At 34.1% G+C, this 21,569-nt stretch overlaps 1 protein-coding gene and 1 long non-coding RNA gene across 4 annotated transcripts in view; both read right to left on the bottom strand.

The window, feature by feature from the left end:
* The window catches only part of LOC126828139 (nischarin), a 32,831-nt gene that overhangs the window by 6,410 nt on the left and 4,852 nt on the right, over positions 1-21,569 (bottom strand). The window contains exons 4-14 of one of the 3 annotated variants that reach the window (XM_050557730.1): positions 10,692-10,740; positions 9,666-9,761; positions 9,197-9,264; positions 6,395-6,490; positions 5,714-5,809; positions 5,462-5,587; positions 4,385-4,580; positions 3,497-3,555; positions 2,999-3,127; positions 1,523-1,639; positions 196-325 (exon numbers count right to left, since the gene is read on the bottom strand). In XM_050557730.1, the coding sequence (XP_050413687.1) occupies positions 196-325; positions 1,523-1,639; positions 2,999-3,127; positions 3,497-3,555; positions 4,385-4,580; positions 5,462-5,587; positions 5,714-5,809; positions 6,395-6,490; positions 9,197-9,264; positions 9,666-9,761; positions 10,692-10,740 (1,162 nt within the window). Of the gene's footprint in view, positions 1-187; positions 326-1,522; positions 1,640-2,998; positions 3,128-3,496; positions 3,556-4,384; positions 4,581-5,461; positions 5,588-5,713; positions 5,810-6,394; positions 6,491-9,196; positions 9,265-9,665; positions 9,762-10,691; positions 10,741-21,569 lie in introns of all 3 variants that reach the window. The other 2 variants (XM_050557731.2, XM_056102377.1) reach the window with 2 other exon arrangements.
* On the bottom strand, positions 13,607-20,648 carry LOC126828159 (uncharacterized). Its single transcript, XR_007682915.2, has 3 exons — positions 17,872-20,648; positions 15,648-15,709; positions 13,607-15,127 (listed from the first exon to the last, which is right to left on the bottom strand). It is a non-coding gene; the product is annotated as an uncharacterized LOC126828159 (long non-coding RNA).

Here is a 21,569-nt window from a genome sequence, read left to right as displayed (position 1 = left end):
TTGACTGTTTACATTATTAGGCAAAAGATCTAAACTGAATAAAGACTATGAAATAAAGCTTTCATGTCGTGCAAGCAATATAATTAAGCCAAGACTTTATTATTGCCAATCTAGAGAAAACAAGAACCTCTAAACCTACTTTAACAAAAGGTTTAAAATATGAAATGTAATTCATGAGGATACATACTTGATTACCTGAGAAATGGGTGGGGTTATGTAGAGGATGGGTAGAGCTGGTGGGTGGGGCAGATCTCGATAAATTGGCTGGGTCACCTGTTAGTTTGGGTGGGGTACAACTAGATGCTACATCACTCAATTCACCGCTCTTAAAGAAAAATAAGATAAAGATAAAAAGATTTACAAAAATCTGAAATGAGATTATATTTAAGGGAAGAATAAAGATAAAAAAAACAATTTGTGTTATTTGTAACCTAGGAAACTAGTTTTTGTTCCATGAGATTATATTTAAGGGAATATTAAAGATAAAACACAATTTGTGTTATTCGTAGCCTAGGAAACTAAATTTTGCTCCACATAGCAGGGATCTTGTAAACAAGAATATACATTTGCCTGATATAGTTCTTAATACCGGAAACCTTAATTCTTTAAAAATATAACATTTCTCTTAAAATGTTGGTATATAAAGAATACACATAAGTTTCCATGAAGTACAAGTGTGGTGACTGTTCAACCCGCTAACCTTATTTTCATCTAAATTCTAAACACATGAAACTTGTAAAGACAAGGAAAAATCAAAATACAGATATAAATTGCCAAATAATTCACAAAATATTAAAATAAGTTAATAATCACGGAGTGTCAACCACTGAGTCCGACATTCTTAATTGGCTTTGTTAATATTTGAAAATTGTTTATAAACAGTTTTCCTTCAAGCCTCTGATGCTTTTTGTAACAATTATATCTTTCCTGGTAGTTTGGATTTGTTTTCCAATCAATTATGTATTTTAAGATCTCTTAGCATGTTAGTATTCAAGAAAATAGGTAATCAACTGGTCAATTTTAATTGTGTAACGCAAGTTGAAATATAAATGCTTGGGTGAATCATTTATTTTCCAAAATACTGCTATGTGGAGCAAAAAATAGGTTCCAAAGTCATAAATATAAGAAACTGGGCCTTTTGCCTTGACTCTCCTCCTTAACCTAGCCCTATATTGGACATTGATAATGTATAAGTTGAGGATATGTAAACCACATGCTCAAAGCTTCCTTCAAATTATGCCATGTCTATGAGCAATAAGCTTATGCATGAATTAGTTAGCGAAAAGACAGTAAATTCTACAAGTTTAAGATTCAATAAACATATAGCCTTTTCACCTGATTATTATTGGTAATTAATTAAACATGCAAAAACCGTGAAATAAATTCTACCAAGAATGCTAAAATGTCTTAAAGAAAAGGTCAAACAAGAAGTACATATTCAACCGATAATCCATATTTGCCGAAAAGCATTAGTTGTGTGTTTCATGCTCTATAATAAGTAAAAATACCAAATATTTCTCACCTTTCTGTTAGATATTTGTTTTGCCCTTTCCCTTGTATCTTTAGCTTTTTGTAAGGCTTGTAAAACAGCAACTGTATCTTGTTCTTTTTGATTGGCTTTTTCATTGTCTAAACTCACCTGAATATAAAACAAATTGTTGTACTTGTAATATACTTTTAGAGAGAATAAAACCAAGTTCAGATGTCTGGCCTTTGGGGATTCTTTCTTTAACTGGTCCGAGTAAATTCTGCCGAAAAGCACAGCTCTTATTGGAATCACTGATACCACTTCCCATTGGTAGTCATTGCCCCAAGGATACTATTTACAAATGAAATGAAATGGGGTTTAACGTCCTACTGTTTTGCTCTGACTGGGCTAATGAAGACAGGCATATGCCATACATTGTGCTATGAGTGAAATTTTGCCCGGGTAGTAACACTAGGGCCTACTCTTATATCGAATTCCAACTGCCAAGGGATCCTTAACGTGCACGCCAATGTATACATGGGACCTTGTTTTTTTGTCCCATCTGAACGACTAGACAGCTGTACTTGTCAGGCCCACCGTCCTGCACCACTGACAAGGGGAAACCACATGAACTTTCTCGGCCGATGCAGAGATCGAACACCCGAACTCCAGGCTAGCAAGCCAGACTATTTACAAAGTCTTTCGAAATTTGTTTACTCTGTTTAGTAGAACACCCCATACCCCTTCTCATTTGAGAATTCAAATGATAGATAACAAGTTTCATTTTTCTTTGGTACAAGGAGCTGACAAAACATGTAATTTAATTTAAAAAGTTCAAGACTCTCTGTGTCATTTAGAGATCTAGCAATCCGTTGCATCATACAATATTGTGAAAGTTTAATCTCTATAGAAATATCCCAAAAATGGTTCCATTCAATATATACAAAGTTATGATGAATTGTAGTTTCATCGATCTATGCTTTTCGAGAGTAATAAGGTGCCGCCATCTTTTATTAGTAGGGAAGAAACATGATGGGCCTTAGTTTATCCAGCATTGGTATTTTGATTTTTTTTCTTAATTAAATGTTAAATAATCAATGTGAGAAATTTTTTAGCATTAATTAAAGGGGCATTATGGGAGATTAGATAAAGAGTTGACAGTTCTCGCTATAATAGTTAAAAAATAGATAACGTAAATAGAATACATGTATGCTGAAAATTTCAGTCAAATTGCCCAACTCTGAACTGAGATATTAGCTTTTAAATTTTAGGCTAGCCTCGATCATCATTATTAAAGTTACATTCAATTATTTAAAAAAAAAATGTATTCCAATCCGCTAAATATCACAGACTAGCGATGGCATCAAAAGTTGATTAACGTCTGAATAAGTTAATTAATGTCTTATTAATAATTTAGATAACATTTCAGGCCTAAAGAAAGACCTGCAATAGGTAGATTCAGCTCTTGCATAATGTATGTTTAAGCCATGAGAAATTTGATATTTTGGCAAATAATAGTTACAAAATTACCTCCATCACCCGATCAGCAAAGAGTTCTAAAACTTTAGTTCTGTAATCTAATACCATGGTAACAGCATTTCCCATTAATAACAAACTCTCCAAACATGGTAGACCACTTGCAGGTCGGACATCATTGATCTGATTGATAAAAAATAACATGTAAATCAATGAAACCCATTCGTTAAACCTCATTTCATTTGGGGTTTTTTTTTTCATCTCTAACAAATGCAACTGACTATGAGGTATTTCACTTTAGTTGCACTATGTGTAATTATTGAGATCCACGGATCTATTTCTGAAAACTTAAACTTAAATAGAATACTGATTTTTCATTGGCTGAGTACTAAATTCAGGCCTGAAATTTCGTTTTTAGCCAATTAAAGTTATTATTGCTCATAGTTCATAATGTAAAACTATTTCCAAATAACTTTAGAAAATATAATTTTTGGGATCTTTGTACAAGACAGAAATTTTACAATTTTTCAACTTAAAAAAACTGAGACTAACCAATGAGATTTCGTTGTGACTAACATCTAAGACTTCCAATGAAAACAATTTAGAAAAAGCTGAAAATAGAAGATATGGAATTAGTTTATTTTTCAGTTCAAGAAGAATAAAACTGTACCCACTAACAGATATTTCTCCTACAAGGTATAACCCTATGGAAAACTCTTCCTTGTTTATTGAAGAGAGTGAGATGGGGTTTAACTCCACTCAACACAAACTAGGTCATTTCTGGACTAACATATGGTTTTATTTTAATTCAATAATTCGCTTGTGCGCAGGGGTCTTTTAGCAGTGGGAGGAAACCGGGGAACCCAGAGAAAGCCCATGATGTTGGACAGACGACCCTACTCCTTGTCAGGTACAACCAGGGAATCAAAACCACGCCAGTTGACTCAATGACAGACCTTATGCGCTAACCACTTGGCCATCCAACCCCCCTTATCAATAAAGAACTCAAAGCACTTGGAATCTTTTAAGTCACAATTAAATGACATATCTACATGCACATATGGAGGGTTGACAACTGAATCATGAGCATACACTGAACTGAATACATGCAGTTATCATTAACAAGCCTTCCTTATATATTGCATATCTCACTCACTGTCAGGTTGCTCTGCTTCTGAAATTATTGAATAACTGTGATTTCTGTGGATAGCAAGTTGTTGTACGGTGTTCATGATTCAGAAAAAATAGAAAATGTTTTGGGGGGTCTGTTACGCTCTATTTAAAATGTGTGGTTATTTTGCTTCAAATAAGGTAATGTATATTAATCCTTTCAGTTTGCTGTCCAAATACAAATTAACATTATTTGTACAGGAAAAATTTCACCTGGTAAATTTTTCAGTTTATTTCCAGAAAATTTCAACATAGAATGAAGAACCTCACCTGTTAAATCTTTCAGTTTATTTCCAGCCAATTTCAAAGTCTTTAGGTTGCCTAGTTTAGTGTGGAGAGATACAAGATTCGATATTTGATTATAGGAAAGATCAAGATATGTCAGCTGACTCAACAACTGTAAATATTTCAGGTCGGTAATTTGATTATGACTTAAATCCAATTTCTCAACATGTGGCATCATTTGCTGAAATAATATTTAAAAAATTTAATGTATCTTTTAGCTGAAGAAGTATATCAGAACATAAACATGTCCAGAGAACAATGCTTTCAAATTTATTTTACCCTGTACTTTGTAAGTATCAACTTTGGTGAATCACATAATACTACTAGTTTAGGGGTATATATTCTTTCAAAATTTACTCTTTTTCCTGGATGCTTTCTTATCTTATACTGTTTTTTCCTGGATGCTTTCTTATCTTATACTGTTTTTTTCTAAGCTATATTTTTGTGCTTTTTCCCTTTCCCTTATTTCTTGAATTAAGGTTCAGGAAGAAAAGGTATTAAAATAATTATAGGTGTAGGTAGGAGGAAAATGAAGACCATTGGTTTTAGGGCCTACCTATTAGTTTCTAAGATGGTTTCATAATGAAGTTATCATATACTTTTTCTTATTTTGGATAAATATATACATGTGTACTAGTTAAGAAGACTTAGTACAGATGTAGATATTTGGAACAGGCATTGTGAACATGAGAAGTATTAAAAGAGAAGTCTCAGATAAATTATAGTAAACAAAATTGGTTGATTCTGACGAGAAAAGATTATTAGAAACCTGTATCCTAGTCATGCACAGGAAATAACAACAGAATCTCTTATTAATCTACACATCAGGCAAGATCAAATATTATATAGCTATTTTGGTCTTTTTTTAATGCATGTCTGACATAATGTATTTTATCCACAAGGATTGTACTTAAAGCGTGATATAACTACTATCCTAGTCTCAAGGATACAGGTTAAGACTGATTACCTCCCTTGCCCTTCAACTCCTTGGATATCCGATATTTCAATGATTACCTAATGTACAATGTTTTGGTACAGAGTGATTGTAAACAACAAACTTACAATACAGTCATCAATTTGTGTTATGGAATTATGAGCCATATCAACTACTTCCAGACCATCCCAGTATGATACAACTAATGTACCATCTTCTGCTTTCCAATGACGAGCATCTGGTAACAATATCTCCTGAAATTAACGAACACATATCTTTCTCATCAATGCAAATATATGGTCATTCCTGATATTAATTTAGACATATAAAGATCTTAATTGATATTTGATTGTATAAACTTTCTATAATATTGGACCTACCCTTATGTCCGTCAGTGTGTTATGAACATAAATAGATTGCAATGTCTGTTTAACTGTCTCTAATCCTTTCATAGCTGTTGGACTGCAATTAATAATCTGAAAATAATGAGAGAAAAACATTCTGTTAGGGACCCCCACACGCTCATTAATACCTTAGCCATGATACTACATATTATGTCAAATACAAGAAAAAACATATTCACTGGCAGGGCTCGACACTGCCGTCAGTGAATTTTAGAATTTGGCCGCAGATTTGTGGCCGATAATCGGCATTGAAATGTTGATTGGTAGTATCAAAACAATCTTATTTTCACGGTCGTAATGAAGACTGGATTACGTGTTTTAAAGTCAAATCCATACGATGTTGCGATAGATGTTTTTTGTTCGTCTAATTAATAATAAACTGTCTCATATTACTTATAAATTGTTCTTTATCTTTAAATAATGTAGCCTTGGTTCTGAATGACGAAATACCGTTGATAGGCCTATGTATGTGGAGGAACCAAAATAAAATGAGCACAAGTCGATTCAAAACATTGCGTACGTGGCCTTGGATTTTCAATTTTTGGTCTTGGATCACGGTTGCACTTTGGCCTATCATAGGCCAAAGTTGGCCTTGGATCAAAAAAACGAATTTCGAGCCCTGTTCACTGGCATATGTTTCTTTTAATTTTTACTTACCTCTATATACTGAAGGGATTTAAATAACGTGAGATCAAAGGTCAATTTGTTCATATTAATATTGCTGGTTCCAACATATTCATCACTACCATACACCTTTAAAATAGATGAGATTAAAAAATAAGCCATAAAACAATATATGTGACCCCCCACAGCATACTGAGTCACAATGAGGAATTTTGAAAATTGAGTTATTGTTATTTTCACATTCTCAAACTCATTACCTACAATTTGATGTATAGTTTGTTTGAATTGGGCAAAAATTGACTGAGCTGTGTCCATTAGAAGCTTCCCAACTCACAAAAGTAAGTTTTGAGAAAAAGCAAGTTAAAGATTTGGTACGTTCCAAAACAAAATCCCATAGCAACAAGGCCATTTATCTGCTGTTTTGTCGTTGAATATATCTTTCCATGGGTTTTCAGGGCTGCTGAAGACGAAAATCGTAGTAAAAATTTGATCTGATTATTTCTGCAATTTATTTGCTATATTTTGTCGTTTAATATGTTTTTTATTTAGGATTTCAAGGGTGCTGACGACGAAAATCTTAATAAATGCACTCCTTTCGTATGAAACATCCACAACACATACGGCATAATATTCACATGATAGTGTTAACTGAAAAACAATCTATACATTAGTAGTCTGTTGTGTATAATATAACTTTAGTGAAATTAACTCAGTTAATCTCATCAATTAATTAGCACCTTAGTGCCAGCTAGTGGTCAGGAGATTAAGATTGTTGATTGGATAATCATCAAAGAAGCCGCAACAGCTGTACGCGTGTTCATTTAAAACGTGAATTAAAATAAGATTTTGCGTGTACGATAGGTCTATCATTATTTTCAGGTTCCATGACGTTATCAAAATATGAGTCCCTATAGAAATGTTAATTTTATAGTCAATGTTTACGTTCACTTTCGTGCATTTTGGCTTTGATGTAAATATCAACATTATTCAGAGGATACTCAATGGCAGACTCGAGAATCGTCGCATTTCGGCTCGTTGGTCGTTCTCATTTTTTCGACCCATTGTGATAAGAGAATTTTAAACAATAATATCCCAAATGCATTCCTTACTTTGCATGCCGTATGAAGAAGCGACGTTAAACGGAATTCAGCTATCAATAAAATTCTCTTCGAAAAGAACATTATTGGCCATTTTGTTTATTTCCATTTAAGGCCTATAGATTATTTTTTTAAAGATGATATGAGATATCAAACAATCACCACTTGGATTAATTATTCAGAGTAAATAATGAGTTGTCGACGTCTTTATCATTGACCTGTGACAGTTGATTAGTAATAGTATTACTCAATGACACAACCCCGCATTGTCGATTAATTTACATCATCAGCCACGTGGTTTCGATTAACACTCAACGGCAATCTATACAATCAGAATTAATTTTTTTTTCTGCCACTTATCAGAGTGAATCGCATGTAGGTACCCAAAACATTGCCAAAACCAAATATTTATCGATAATGTCTTTTCCGCGGTGTCCGGGCCAATCAGCAAAGGAGTTGTGTGGACAGCATGGCAACAGGCGGAGTTTATTTATATTTTTGGAGGGTTTTAAAACTCGATTGTATCTGTTCAAAATCAATTCATCGACAATATTTTGATCATATTTATAAACTAGAGATGCTCCGCTTTACAACGATGCCAATTGTTATGCAAGAGGAATGACCGGTCGTCCCACTGCGAGCGAAGAAAATTAGCTAATTTCGCCGAGAATTTGGAGAAATAGGACAGATTTAAGAATACGGTACTCTTACAAACGTTCAAATACAGGTGTTTTAAAATGTTTTATTGCTATTTTGATCTTCTGTGTCGATAGATAGTATATTTAGACTCATTTTTGTGAAATTCTCAATTTCGTTCAAAATCAATATTTTCACTTATTTTGTCTTTATCTCATTATTGATTCTCCCGCATTCCGACTCATTTAGATGCGGCCGGTCACATATTTTATACTAAACACCACCAGGTTACAATATAAACACTGGAGTTAATTGGCCATTCCTTGGGATGTCACCACCAGGGTACAATAAAAACCTAATATATAAACAGTAAGTTACTGGGTCATACCTTGGAATGTCACCACCATGGTGTGATATAAACCTAATGTAAACAATGAGTTGAGTTACTGGGCCATACCTTGGGATGTCACCACCAGGGTGCGATATAAACCAAATGTAAACAGTGGAGTTACGGGGCCATACCTTTGGATGTCACCACCAGGGTACGATATAAATCTAATGTAAACAGTGAGTTACTGGGCTATACCTTGGGATGTCACCACAGGTGTGCGATATAAACCTAATAAATAAACAGTGAAGTTACTGAGCCATACCATGGGATGTCCACCACTCCCCCACCCTCCTTGCCCAAAATGTTTTTCACAAACACATCCATCTTCTTACCCAACATCAGTATATAATAGGATTTTTCATATTTAAACAACCAAACTAATGTCCCCTTTCCCTCGTCTCAACATTAAAGACATTTTTGAATTTCGGAATCCCTACATGAATGTACATTTCTTGAGTGGACTACCTTGAGACAGTTTTCCACAAAATTCCTTCAGGCAGCTGTATAATTTTATTGATTTGATATAAAGCTCATGTTTTGATGAAGGAACTTCACAAAATCCAATCTGGCTTCTGCTCAATCAGCTTGAGTTTGAACACTGAGGAGGATAACTGGGCTGATATCTGGCATAAAGTCAATTTCTTACCAAACAGATTTTTGCAGGCATCAATAATTTAAAGCTCTGATGTTCATAAAAAATTGAATGCCTACCTTGAGATATTTTAATCTAGTAATAAAATCCAATATATGACCTAAATCTTTTTTAACATCACCACTATCTGAAATATATACACAATGAAAATTCATACATTTCCTATATTATGGGCTAATGAACACGTGCATACAGCATTCAGAGTGCTATGAGGGAAATTTTGCCAGGACAGCAACTGAATTCCAACTGTCAAGGTTTTCTTTATGTGTATGCTAAGCTGTACCCTGTAACCTCAGTTTTCCGTCCCATCCAAATGACTAGACACTGTTTCTTGCCAGCTTATTGAGGATAGGATCAATCATAATATACCATGCAGCAGGGATGTTTCACAAATGTTCACAGGACATATTTCTTTTCCGTAGGATTTATAAAGCATTTCATCTTAAATTCTGCTTGCAAATAAGGTCATGGAGCTGGAAAAAATGACATTATAGAAAAGGGAGAGATTTTCCTTAGTTTTCTACTTACCACAGGTTGGTTCTGGCAGTTTTAATCTTTCTGTCAGAGCATAAAGTTGTAGAGCAGAAATAGTATAAGTATCTCGCAGATGTAAAATACTTTCACCTAAACAAAGACAATGAAAGTATCTATGTGAGATATATAATTCATTCTCCCACAATAAATCTCATAAGACAGTTATTAATTTTTAAAACGTGATCATATCTAGCCCTGATATCCTATAGTGGCTTGTGATTTCTACATAGTGTTAGGAACAAATTAATACAAACTATAGAGATAACCCTCTTTATACGTGAAAAATCAACTAACTCAAGAAGAACAGATTCTGTGTAGATAAGACGTCTTTTTAATCATACAATGTTTCGATCTTCTTTCACCTTCCTCAGATACATATGAATTATATATAAAGAAAACATGTGGCTTTTTATAGATGTTATTCCCAACTTTTTTTTCTTGAGTTGCTTCCCTTATTGTTAGTTTGTTTTTTTTATTTTGAGTGAAGCTTGCATCACTACAGGCTGGGTCTGTACAGCGCTGTGGACGCTTATGGCTATAAAGAAAACATGGGGCTTTTTATAGATGTTATTCCCAACTTTTTTTTCTTGAGTTGCTTCCCTTATTGCTAGTTTGTTTTTAATGAAGTCTGTATCACTACAGGCTGGGGACTGTACAGCACTGTGGTCGCTTATGGCTATCTCCCCGGATCCATTCACTTGATCCAATATATGCAGTTTTTGTTTGTGTTGTTTGTATATTGTGTCCTGTCCCTAGGTCTGTCTTGTGCAATTGATTGTGTGTGGTGCAGTCCCTCTGCACTTACTATTACAGATGACGTCAAGTGATCATGTTTTGGATTAATTTTCTATAGACACATACTTTGAAAGATCCTACATATTTAGGTGAATAAGATTAACAATTTTGATATTTAAGGCTACTCCAAAACCTTGTTACTCAGAGATCACTACCAAATCCAAACTATATTAAGTAAAATTTTTAGGATGTTGAAGGGTTAATTTATTAGGATTTTATGCCTACCCCTGTTGTACAGCTCTTCAGCTAAGGCCTGGGTTATACCATGAATTTCCTGGAATACAAAAACGACAATAAAATGTTATTGTTGAATGTTAAACACAAAGGTCAATCCTTTCCGAACTTTACAGAACCTACTTGGTATTAGCACAATTTTGAAAACATTCCCTTGTATCTCGGGAAGGACAAGATGTTAGAGAGGCTATTGTTATTACTATTTTCCTTTTCCCAAGCTCTTCTGTTGATAAAAATACATGTATGACTACAAAAACAAGCCAACAGTGAGGCTGATGTATGACTACAAAAACAAGCCAACAGTGAGGCTGATGTCCCCAGCCGAAATCCGAAAATAAATAGATGACACATATTCATTAATCGTACATTTATTTTTTTCAAAAGTATCAAGCATTCAAACAAATTATCACCTATACACTAAGTTTGTTCACTCTCTATCATATAGAATCAAAGTTATCTTGTCACAAAGCATCGACCAATGAAATTGCTTAGCTCTGCTTAGCTTTAGTTCGAAATGTTAATCATTGATTGTTGAACTCAGTCAAGACATTCACCTAATGAACATCTACATCAAGTTTAAACATTCTACCTCAATCAAAAGCAGAGTTGTTATGTTCAAAAGTCTTGACCAATCAAATTGCTTATTGATCCTTAGCCTAAGCAGAAAATTCTCATCAACAAACTTAGTCAAGGTAATAATATAATGAATCTACACTCAGAGTTTCATCACTCTCACTTAATTAAAACCAAAGTTATCGTGAACCAAAAGATCAACCAATCAGATTGTTTATCTCTGCTGACCGTAAGCAGACAATGTTTATCATCGAACTCCATCAAGGCATTCACCTAATGAACGACCAATCAAATTGCTTATCGCTCTGCTTACCCATAAGCATAAAATGCTCATTTATGGAACTTACTCAAGGTATTGATGAGATAAAACTATAAACCAAGTGTCCCCACTCTCACTTAATTAGAACTAAAGTTATCGTGTCCCAAAGCATCAACCAATTAAATTGCTTATCTCTGCTTACCCTAAGCAGAAAATGCTCATCTTCGAACTCTATCCAGGCATTCACCTAATAAACACCTATGCCAAGTGTGAACATTATAGCTCAATTAGAATGAGAGTTATTGTGTTCCAAAGTCTCAACCAATCAAATTGTTTATCGCTCTGCTTACCCTGAGCAGAAAATGCTCATTATCAAACTTAATCAAGGTATTGTTGTAATAAAACTATACACCAAATTTCATCACTCTCACTTAATTAGAACTAAAGTTATCGTGTCTCAAAGCATCAACCAATCAAATTGCTTATCTTTGCTTACCCTAAGCGGAAAATGCTCATCTAAGCACTCTATCCAGGCATTCACCTAATAAACACCTACACCAAGTTTAAACATTCTAGCTCAATTAGAAGGAGAGTTAATGTGTTCCAAAGTCTCAGCCAATCAAATTGCTTATCGCTCTGCTTACCCTGAGCAGAAAATGCTCATTATCGAACTTAGTCAAGGTATTGATGTAATGAAACTATACACCAAGTTTCGTCACTCTCACTTAATAAGAACTCAAGTTATCGTGTCCCAAAGCATCAACCAATCAAATTGCGTATCTCTGCTTACCCTAAGCAGAAAATGTTCATCCTCGAACTCCATCAAGGCATTGACCTAATAAACACCTACACCAAGTTTGAACATTCTAGCTCAATTAGAAAGAGAGTTATGTTATTGTGTCCCAAAAAGTGTGACGGACGGACGGACGGACGGACTCACTGAGATATACATGTGTTATTTTTGACTTATGGGGTGTTGGTAAGTACAAACATAATTTTTGAGTAGCACCTTCAGCGTCCATTTTTTGCTTAAAGTGCGACATACGTCGTTTGCAGTGAGGTGCGACAGGTATTAGATTAGCATAAACCCCCAATAAACGTATAAAAGGTTTATAATATTTGACGCTATAAACCTATGAGGAGGAGATGCTAGTTTTACTTTTGAATTTCGAAATATACATGTATGCACTTATAAGGTGCTAAAGACAAACTTTTAAGGTGTGAAACATAATATTTGTAAGGTGCGACATACATTATACTTGTAACGTGCAAGGTGCGACAGACTTAATACTTGTAACGTGCGATTGACCTCTACCAGCAAGGTGTGACAGATTCAATACTTGTAACGTTTGGCAGATTTGTACACGAGATACTTTTAAGTCAACAGTTTTTATCAGTTGTCCTGTGCAAACTTCAGTTGATTACCTACATTGCTACATAATATAACACCCCCAGATAATATAACAGAGCTCTGACTTAGCGTGCCCGGAGGAATTGCAAAATGCCACCTGTAGGGGAAATGTCCCCGGTAGTTGAAAATCTGTTTTGATCTTTGATATAGAAAATGAAATGAGGTTTAACATTTTGCCCCAGCAGCAGCGCTACAGCCCTATTTTTCTGTCCCATTCAAATGACTATACATTGTCCCTTACAAGGCCCTCTTACAAGAAGGAACCGTGCCAGAAAATCCTGATAAACACTCTCGGCAAGCACAGGGATCGAACAAAGGACCCCCAGGTTAGCGAGTCAATGTCTTATTCACTGAGACTTGATAAAGAATAGTAAGGGGTTGTCGGGTGTGTGTGTGTGGGGGGGGGGGGGGGGATGGCGGAATGGTTAATGTGCGTATTGGATCAAAAGGTCTGTCATTTAGTCGAGTGTCGTGGTTCGATTCCCCGCTTGTAAGGAATATGGAAGTCTGTCCAGTCTCACAGGTTTCTTCGGGTCATCCCACTGCTAATGCCCCTACGCACAAGCAAATTATTGAAATAAAATTGAACCATGTTCTTCCCGAAATGACCTAGTTTGTGTTGAGTGGATGTTAAACCCCATTTCCCTTACTCTTGTTATTAGACATTTAACCATCGTGCCATCTTGGAAATAACACAAACACAAAAACATTTTTTGCAAAATAATCATTATTTATTAAACTACATACTGCCTCTGGATATATGTGCTTACATGTACATACGAAGTTTAATTTATTTACTACAATCTATAATGCCACTCAATGGATTATTTTGCATAGCCATACAGATTATACAGAGGTGGGAACAAGTACCGAGTCTAAGAAGAGAGTCAATCGACTATCAAGTTCGATCATATTGACTGTGTCGAAATCAATTAACCGCAGTCTAGACTGCAATGTATTTATACTGAATTTCTCGTAATTATATTGCTGGCACCTTGACTGGCAGTTGAATCGCATCTCAAGTTTGTCCTACATGTATGGAGGTATTAAAATAAAACTTTTTATAGATATCATTTTACTTCCACAAATCAGTTTATATTTTGAAGTCGAAAACAATTGAGTAATGCCTAGTTCGTAATTATGTCATTTAAAATTCAGATTCACAAGGTACAAAATATTAAGTGTACATGTAGCTTAATTATGCCACAGTCAAATTCTAAAAAGATAAAAGTAGCTTATAAGATAAATGGTTTTTAAAAATGTCAACACAGTTAATATTTATAAAGTTATTTTATCATTTTAACAAATTAATACCCTTTAGTATACCAGGTAGCAAATGTCTCTGGATAGCAAATTGTACAATGCACGAACTAGTGTTCTGATGCATTTACTCCTATACTATAGGAGCTGACAGTTTATAGTATCATCCAAATTACAATATAATGTTAAAAGGGGAAATCATTCTTGATAGACGACCATGTGACCGTTTTCAACTAGATAACTACGGACCTTGTCCACACTGTCTGACATGGGTCAAAAGAGTTTACTGTGGAAACATAGTCGATCTTGCATTATCTGGGTTAAATTTTACTTCTGCAGAGCTACGAACTCAGTCAGACACAATGTCAATGCAGATTCAGCCTGTTGCTACTAAAAAGGTTAATCAAAGATGTTTTTAGCAAGATGAATAATGATTAAGTTGGACAAGTTGCTAAGTCTGATACTTTAATAGTCCTTTTGGGTAACCTTTGGATGCTAAAGAATATAGGAAATACCCTGAATTGCGGAAAGTACACATCCTGCTGAATATAATGTGGTAGATGAAGAAGATGTTGATAAACCTAGTGTCTTGATTAAATTGGGTTTTCATCTGCAAATAATTTCACTTCATCTTCAGTTTTGTGTTTCCTCAAAAGGTGTTACGAAAAGTTAGAAAATTCCCTCTTGCAAATATCACAATTTTGGTACTGATTATTAACTCGTGAATATTTTTTTATCTTTCCAGTCTTACTTGTCTCTGATTTTGAAATTCTTTTTATATATTAGTATCTCCACTATCATCATTTCTTGGTATATATTTCAATTATTTATCTCCAACATTGTCAGTATATTCCAGTCTTCATCAGTTTTTGGTACATCTCTATTATCTGTATCGTAAAACTGTTGCAATCTGTGTTCATTGCTCTGAAAATAGATTTTTTATAATATGTAGAATACACAATTTTTTAAACTAAAGACCTGGCTGATCACCCATGTGTACATTTGTAAGTTAATGTAGAAAATGTCAGGTACACTTTATCCAACTACAAGGAACATTAATATTGACAAAATAGGTGAAACCCATATACCTTACCAATATGTAAACACAAATAGAACCAATCAAACAGTTGTGATTAAAATCAAATTGCACACACAATGTCACATAAGTACTTGTGAGCTATTCTAAGAAGTAATTTGTGATTTATTTTGGACAAATTTATAAACTGCAGTTCAGTGTGGTATAAAAATTATTTAACTATCAGTTTAGAAGTAACTTCCTGGCATTGAGGACAAATTGTGTCCCCTTAGGCCACGAAAAGATTTTTTTCTTTTGTGTGTATGTATACATGTACTTCGGCCTCAGACTTGTGGACTGCAGAGTCTTATGACCAGTATTTCACACAAATGAACAAGACCTAACATAGAAGAATGAAATGTTGTTTACCTCAGCCAAGGTAAAGTCATTTAAAAACAAAGCAAGACTGTTTTTCTTCTTCTTCAACTGACCTGAAAAGTAAAATAAATTGCTGTATGTACTGCTGTATTTGAATCAATTAATTGCATAACCAAGAAATTTGAATCACTAGATCTGATATACCCCGACAGAATAAATTTTAGAAAGGCAGTAAATGACATTTCTGATGTTTTAAAGTAAAGGAAGCCTACACTGGTAAAATTACATAACACAAATTAAGTAGGCATGGGCGGTACCAGGAATTTTCAGTTTCAAAAAATTGAAATGGCTAGTAGGTGTCTACTAATTTCTTTGTTACGGTGCTATAGTCTAGGCCTCCATCAGATTCATCTAAAATCCTCGAAAATCATAAAATCAAAATTAGCATTTTAATTTATTTTTGGGATTTTTAATTATGAAAATAAGGTCAACTAATAAAGTAGATCCTTCTCAAACAGCAAACATGAAAGTGCTATAGTCTAGGCCTCCATCAGATTCATCTAAAATCCTCGAAAATCATAAAATCAAAATTAGCATTTTAATTTATTTTTGTGATTTTTAATTATGAAAATAAGGTCAACTAATAAAGTAGATCCTTCTCAAACAGCAAACATGAAAGGCCAGAAAAAGAATGAGATATTGAAAATTAGACCACAGTTGATACTTAATAATATCAATTTCATTATCAAGGTATTTTGACGATACTTGAAAATATTGGCTCTCATTTATTATCACATTACTGGTACGATATTACATTTAGTACCAGTATTTTCTGAATTACTGTAGTATCACAAAACTGCATCTAAATCATAAATGGACCAAAACACACAATTTTATTTAACTATAGTGTACTTTGTATTCTAAGGTTTCAAATTTTTTAAAAATTTTCTGAACCTGGCTTTAGAAGATGACCGAATCAGTGCCAGCAGACTTTTAAAAGTTGTCTCTAACATCCAATATGATCTGCTTTGTGTTCATAAGTAGCTGTTTTTATGGCAATAGGGTCTAAGGTCCTTTTTAAAAATAACTTGATTATCAGCTTACATGGTTTTAATTTTATTACATTTATTGGATTCCACATAATAGTGATAAGCTTGTTCTAGCAAAGTAATTACATATAAGTCCGCAGTAATATGGTTTTAAATAAATATAATAAAATACTAATTAAATTAAAATCAAACATTTAATCCGGACACTGCCGGTTTCCAATATGGTATAAAAATAAGAGACAAAACTACAAAAAAAAAGATACATGTATGCCGACATTTTACAAGAGATGGATGCAAAACAAGCTAAAAAACAAAACACGATTTTTCGTAAAATCAGAGGCCATAATCCAGGAAGTTATGGTCTGAAATGTGCAAATATCAAAAAGGAACTGAGATCTTAGGAATAAAATGATGTACAGGTATCTTAAGATTCATAAAATCAGATAAAAATGGTGACCTCTTCTTAAAGAGTGTCCACAAGCGTAAAACAATCAGGGCATAATCCATGAAGTTATGGTCCAATACATGCCAATATCCAATATCGAAAGGAACCGAGATCTTTTGGAGATAAGCCTATATTTCAAATTTCCGACAAAAATTCTTAAATATGGGTTCCCAGAAAAGTATTTATCGGGTGGTTATTTCCAAATCCAATAAAAGTATGGCAATTTTGGTATATATGGAAAGTAGAGTTATCCAATCTTACTAGAAAAATACTGGATTCCCCGAAAAACATTCATGGAGCATATACAGGACAAAAATGTATGGGTTCCCCTAACCAACAGCCCGACGATTAGGAATTTCTGCACGCGAGATGTCAAAGGTCACACACGAACATTGAGCGCTTGATGTACAAGTTGATAAACTTTATGAAGAGTTAGATGTACAACACTTTCTGAGATAAAAAGTCGCTGGCAGTGGATAATCTGAGAATTTAATCGAATGTTTATAGCAGGGCATTCCTTGGCAAATACAATGTTTGAGAAGGATTTGAAGCAAAATTATGACAAATTAATTAGCTTGAATATGTTTTTAGTCCATTTATACCATTAAATCACCCAGTTTGTACGCAGGAATGTAACTTTAAGGTATTTTGCTCATATCGTACTGTGAAACAAACTTGTAAAATTGGACTATTTTTACATTTTAATTATTAATCATTTATTGATAAAATAAGCGTAAAACCTGAAACAAATGCTAATAAAAGAAATACTCTATCCCCTTACCTTTGTCACACCAACGCTCACAGTGAATTTTTCTATTTACTATCATTGCTACAAAAAAAAATCAATTAAGCTTACATAAATCAAAATGTTCTAGTATAATCTAAATAATAAAAACGTCAGAGGCCCAAGGCGGCCAAGTTTAGCAGTATCCATCTCAAGGGATATGAATATGTCTGCAAATTTCTTCCCACCCATCAGAACTATAAAAATTAGGTGGGAATGGTCTTAATTTGGTTTAGTGCTAGCTCAATTAAGCCTTTTCGACTAGGCCTACATGTATATGTTAGGGCTTAGACGCAATCTTCACCCCTCGCGCAGTCGCGCATATATATGTAGTACCGGTGAATATGTGATAGTATTTCAGAAACGTACCCTCGCTCCGGTTTATATTTGGTTAGTATATATATTTTATTTCAGACTTAGTCAATGGCACAGACCACATTAATTTTACAAAATTAAAAAATGCCTGGCCTTACAACTTACTACAAAATTCTCTAATATTAATATACTATTTACTTATGCTGTGTGACAACAATTTGAATTTAATTCTTAGCAGGGTCAGGAGCCCTAGTGAAAATTCTGTTCACCGCAGGCATACTGGTACATGTACCTGCATGACTACCAATACCATTTCATTTATAATCTTATAAATATTTTTTTTTCTGAATCAATCTGAGATTGTAAGTTATTTTTATTTATTCAATTATTGATGATAGTGACCATCATAATGCATAATTAATGATTGCCTTACCGCTTACCAATTACCGTCCTTCATGCTATTCCAAAGCATTAATTTAAATAACAGTGCCACAGAAAACTACGAAAATCAGGAAAAGTAACATCAAAATAGGAACAAAGAGAACAACAGTACGGCTAAACAATTTATTAATTTTAAATGGTAAGACATCTTGCCAAAACATATCGCATTTTACACGTCAACATATATTGTGGATGAAATCGTCGACTTCGCGATGACCTACTTTCTTGCACTGTAGTTGTAGACCCTTACTCGACCCACTCCCGGTCAAAAAATACATCTTATAGACATTGTTAGCCGCCAAAATGCGTTGTCTCAACGACATATAAGTAAATAAAATTAAGCATGATTTAAAATGTTGAATGCAATTAATACTTACAATTCCTTTCGCTTGTCAGGAATTTCCGTCCGAAACACACTCCTACCCATCAATCATTGCGCGATATTTTCACGTATTTTCATTGGCTGAGAATGACCACCTGGTTATATGCTCGATTATAATTGGCCAGATTGTGGATATAAACAGGACTGGACAATGTGACTACAGCTAGGGGGTATAACTCGAAATAACGAGTTACAAACACGGCACCCTTCCGTCCGAAATGCCCGTCCGAGAGTTTCGGACGTTTTGTCACTCGTCCGGAAAAATTATGGGGTGAATTTCCCATGTTTAATCCTGCAGCTCACAAATGACGAATTCAAACATTTAAAAGACTTGACTTGTACACTGCACTTTACGAGTGACCAAAAACCCCACTAGTGACATTCATACTTGCAAAACACTGCACAAGTATATCTAGGGAAGAGCGGACGGACGGACAGACAGACCCCTTTTTAATAGTCCCCTGCTTTCTTCAAAAGGCGGGGGGCAAAAGAATTAATCAGTGTACTAAGTAAGGCTGTGCAAAAATATCGATATAATCGATAATCGGTAGAAGTTATTTAGCGATACGATAATCGATATTGAAATTCAAATATCGATTATCGGTATATTTACCTTCTGACGGCAAGTTACGGTCACTTTCACATGACTGAACTTGCCGTAGTCTGGCATGCAGACGAATGAACGAATACACAACGTCAACACAACAACTATTTTCCCCCTCTGCTTACAAACTGGCACATTTTAAATATATATTATTGTAAAAAAAAACTAAACTTTAAGATTAAATACATTATTTTAATATTTTCGTTGTTTTTGTTGTTATTACTAGTTGAAACTAAAATAGGTCATGCACTTTGTGAACAATGACGATCGCACGTGATATAGTAAAATTAGAATTATCTCCCTTCTTTGCTCTTGATTGATTTGTAGAGAAATTGTCTGCTTTCACGATAAAACTAATTGTATTATTAATGATCAACTCAGCTTTTATTACTAAATCATGTCAGATACAGCCCATACAAAACAAGTTTTTGACTTCCCGGGAAAATATCTATATCTCATGTAATTTCTTGGAAGAATTCTACTTTGGTTTTCGTCAAAATTAACCAATCATAAAAATTCTACTTTGAAAGCCGGTAATTATTTTTTTATTGTCCAATCAATAGACGCCTTCTATTATATTTTATTCTATTATTAGTAACACTGTGTGATCGCCAGTAACTTGCAAAGAGAAACCATGTATTGTCTTTGTATTTATCGGAGATATTGGAATAAAAAAAAGGTTCAAATGAATCAAGAACAAAACTTAGAATAATACTCAAGTTAATCCTACATTTAGCAACTAATAATTTTACATTAATTGATTTTTTTACGTACATCGGCACAGTATTAGACTAGGATAATAACACAACTGTAACTCTATCAACACAAATAACAGGTAGGTCAAGTTCGGTTTTTCCGGAAGAATGATAATTGATTATTATCGATAATCGCTGACAAATTCTTGCCGATAATCGATATTGAAATTTCATATCGATTCCCAGCCTTAGTACATGGAGCATTAGACAAGTAACCTATAACTTAAGATTTCAACGCTATTCTTTGGTACCTAGAAATGGACACAAATGGGTTGCAATGCATATAATAATGTAATATGAATGTATATAAACGGATTTACATTCAATCATTTCTGTTTTTACTGTAATTTCTAATCAGTAATGTTGGGCGAAATAAGTCTGATATTTTTAGCCTTGTTCATCCAGTCACTTCATTACTTATGGCGCTTGAAAACATTCTGGCACACAATTCTTGTGCCAAGTTTAAAATTATTATTGTATCTTAAGTATTGGATACCAGTAGCCCATCTTTTCACAATAAGATAACAACATCAATGTTGATTTAAATTGACCAATAAGTCATGTTTGCAATGTTGAAGAATGTGTATGATACTGAGTTAAAGACTTGGCTACTTTAAAAAAGATAGGTTGCCAGGCAATGAAACATACGCCCACAGCAGCTAAATCGTCCGGGCAGTCAACAAGAGTTGTCGCATATTTTTACTTTTTTCGGTAATGAAACATTTATAATACACTAAAATCTGATTAAGAGCAACAACTCAGAAAACCATTAGAATTTGTTTGGTTTTTATAAAGTTCTGCCCCATGCTAACGTTTTGTATACAAAACTTCTAATACTGTCTCATGAATTTAGCTGTTCCAAGTCATAAAAATTCATTGAAAATCAATATACTTGTTCGTCTCAAGATCTTAAACTCTGTGTATCAATCTGCAGTCAATCGGATATTAACTTTGGCCTCTAGAGCATCTACAAGATTTTTCAAAGGGATTAAGGGCCATAACTTTGGCAGTAATTATCAGAAATCTTTGAAAATCAATAGGATTCTTCGCCTCGTGACAAGTCAATCAGATATTAACTTTAGCCTTTAGAGCATCCACAAGGTTTTTTGAAGTGATCAAGGGCCATAACTCTGGCAGTAATTATCGAAAATCACTGAAATTGAATAGACTTCTTCGTCTCATGACCTTAAACACTGTG

The sequence above is a fragment of the Patella vulgata genome, chromosome 7 (assembly GCF_932274485.2).
Source record: "Patella vulgata chromosome 7, xgPatVulg1.2, whole genome shotgun sequence".
Lineage (NCBI taxonomy): Eukaryota > Metazoa > Mollusca > Gastropoda > Patellidae > Patella > Patella vulgata.
Note: the sequence above shows the minus strand (reverse complement) of the source record. Positions and strands in the feature narration are given on the sequence as shown.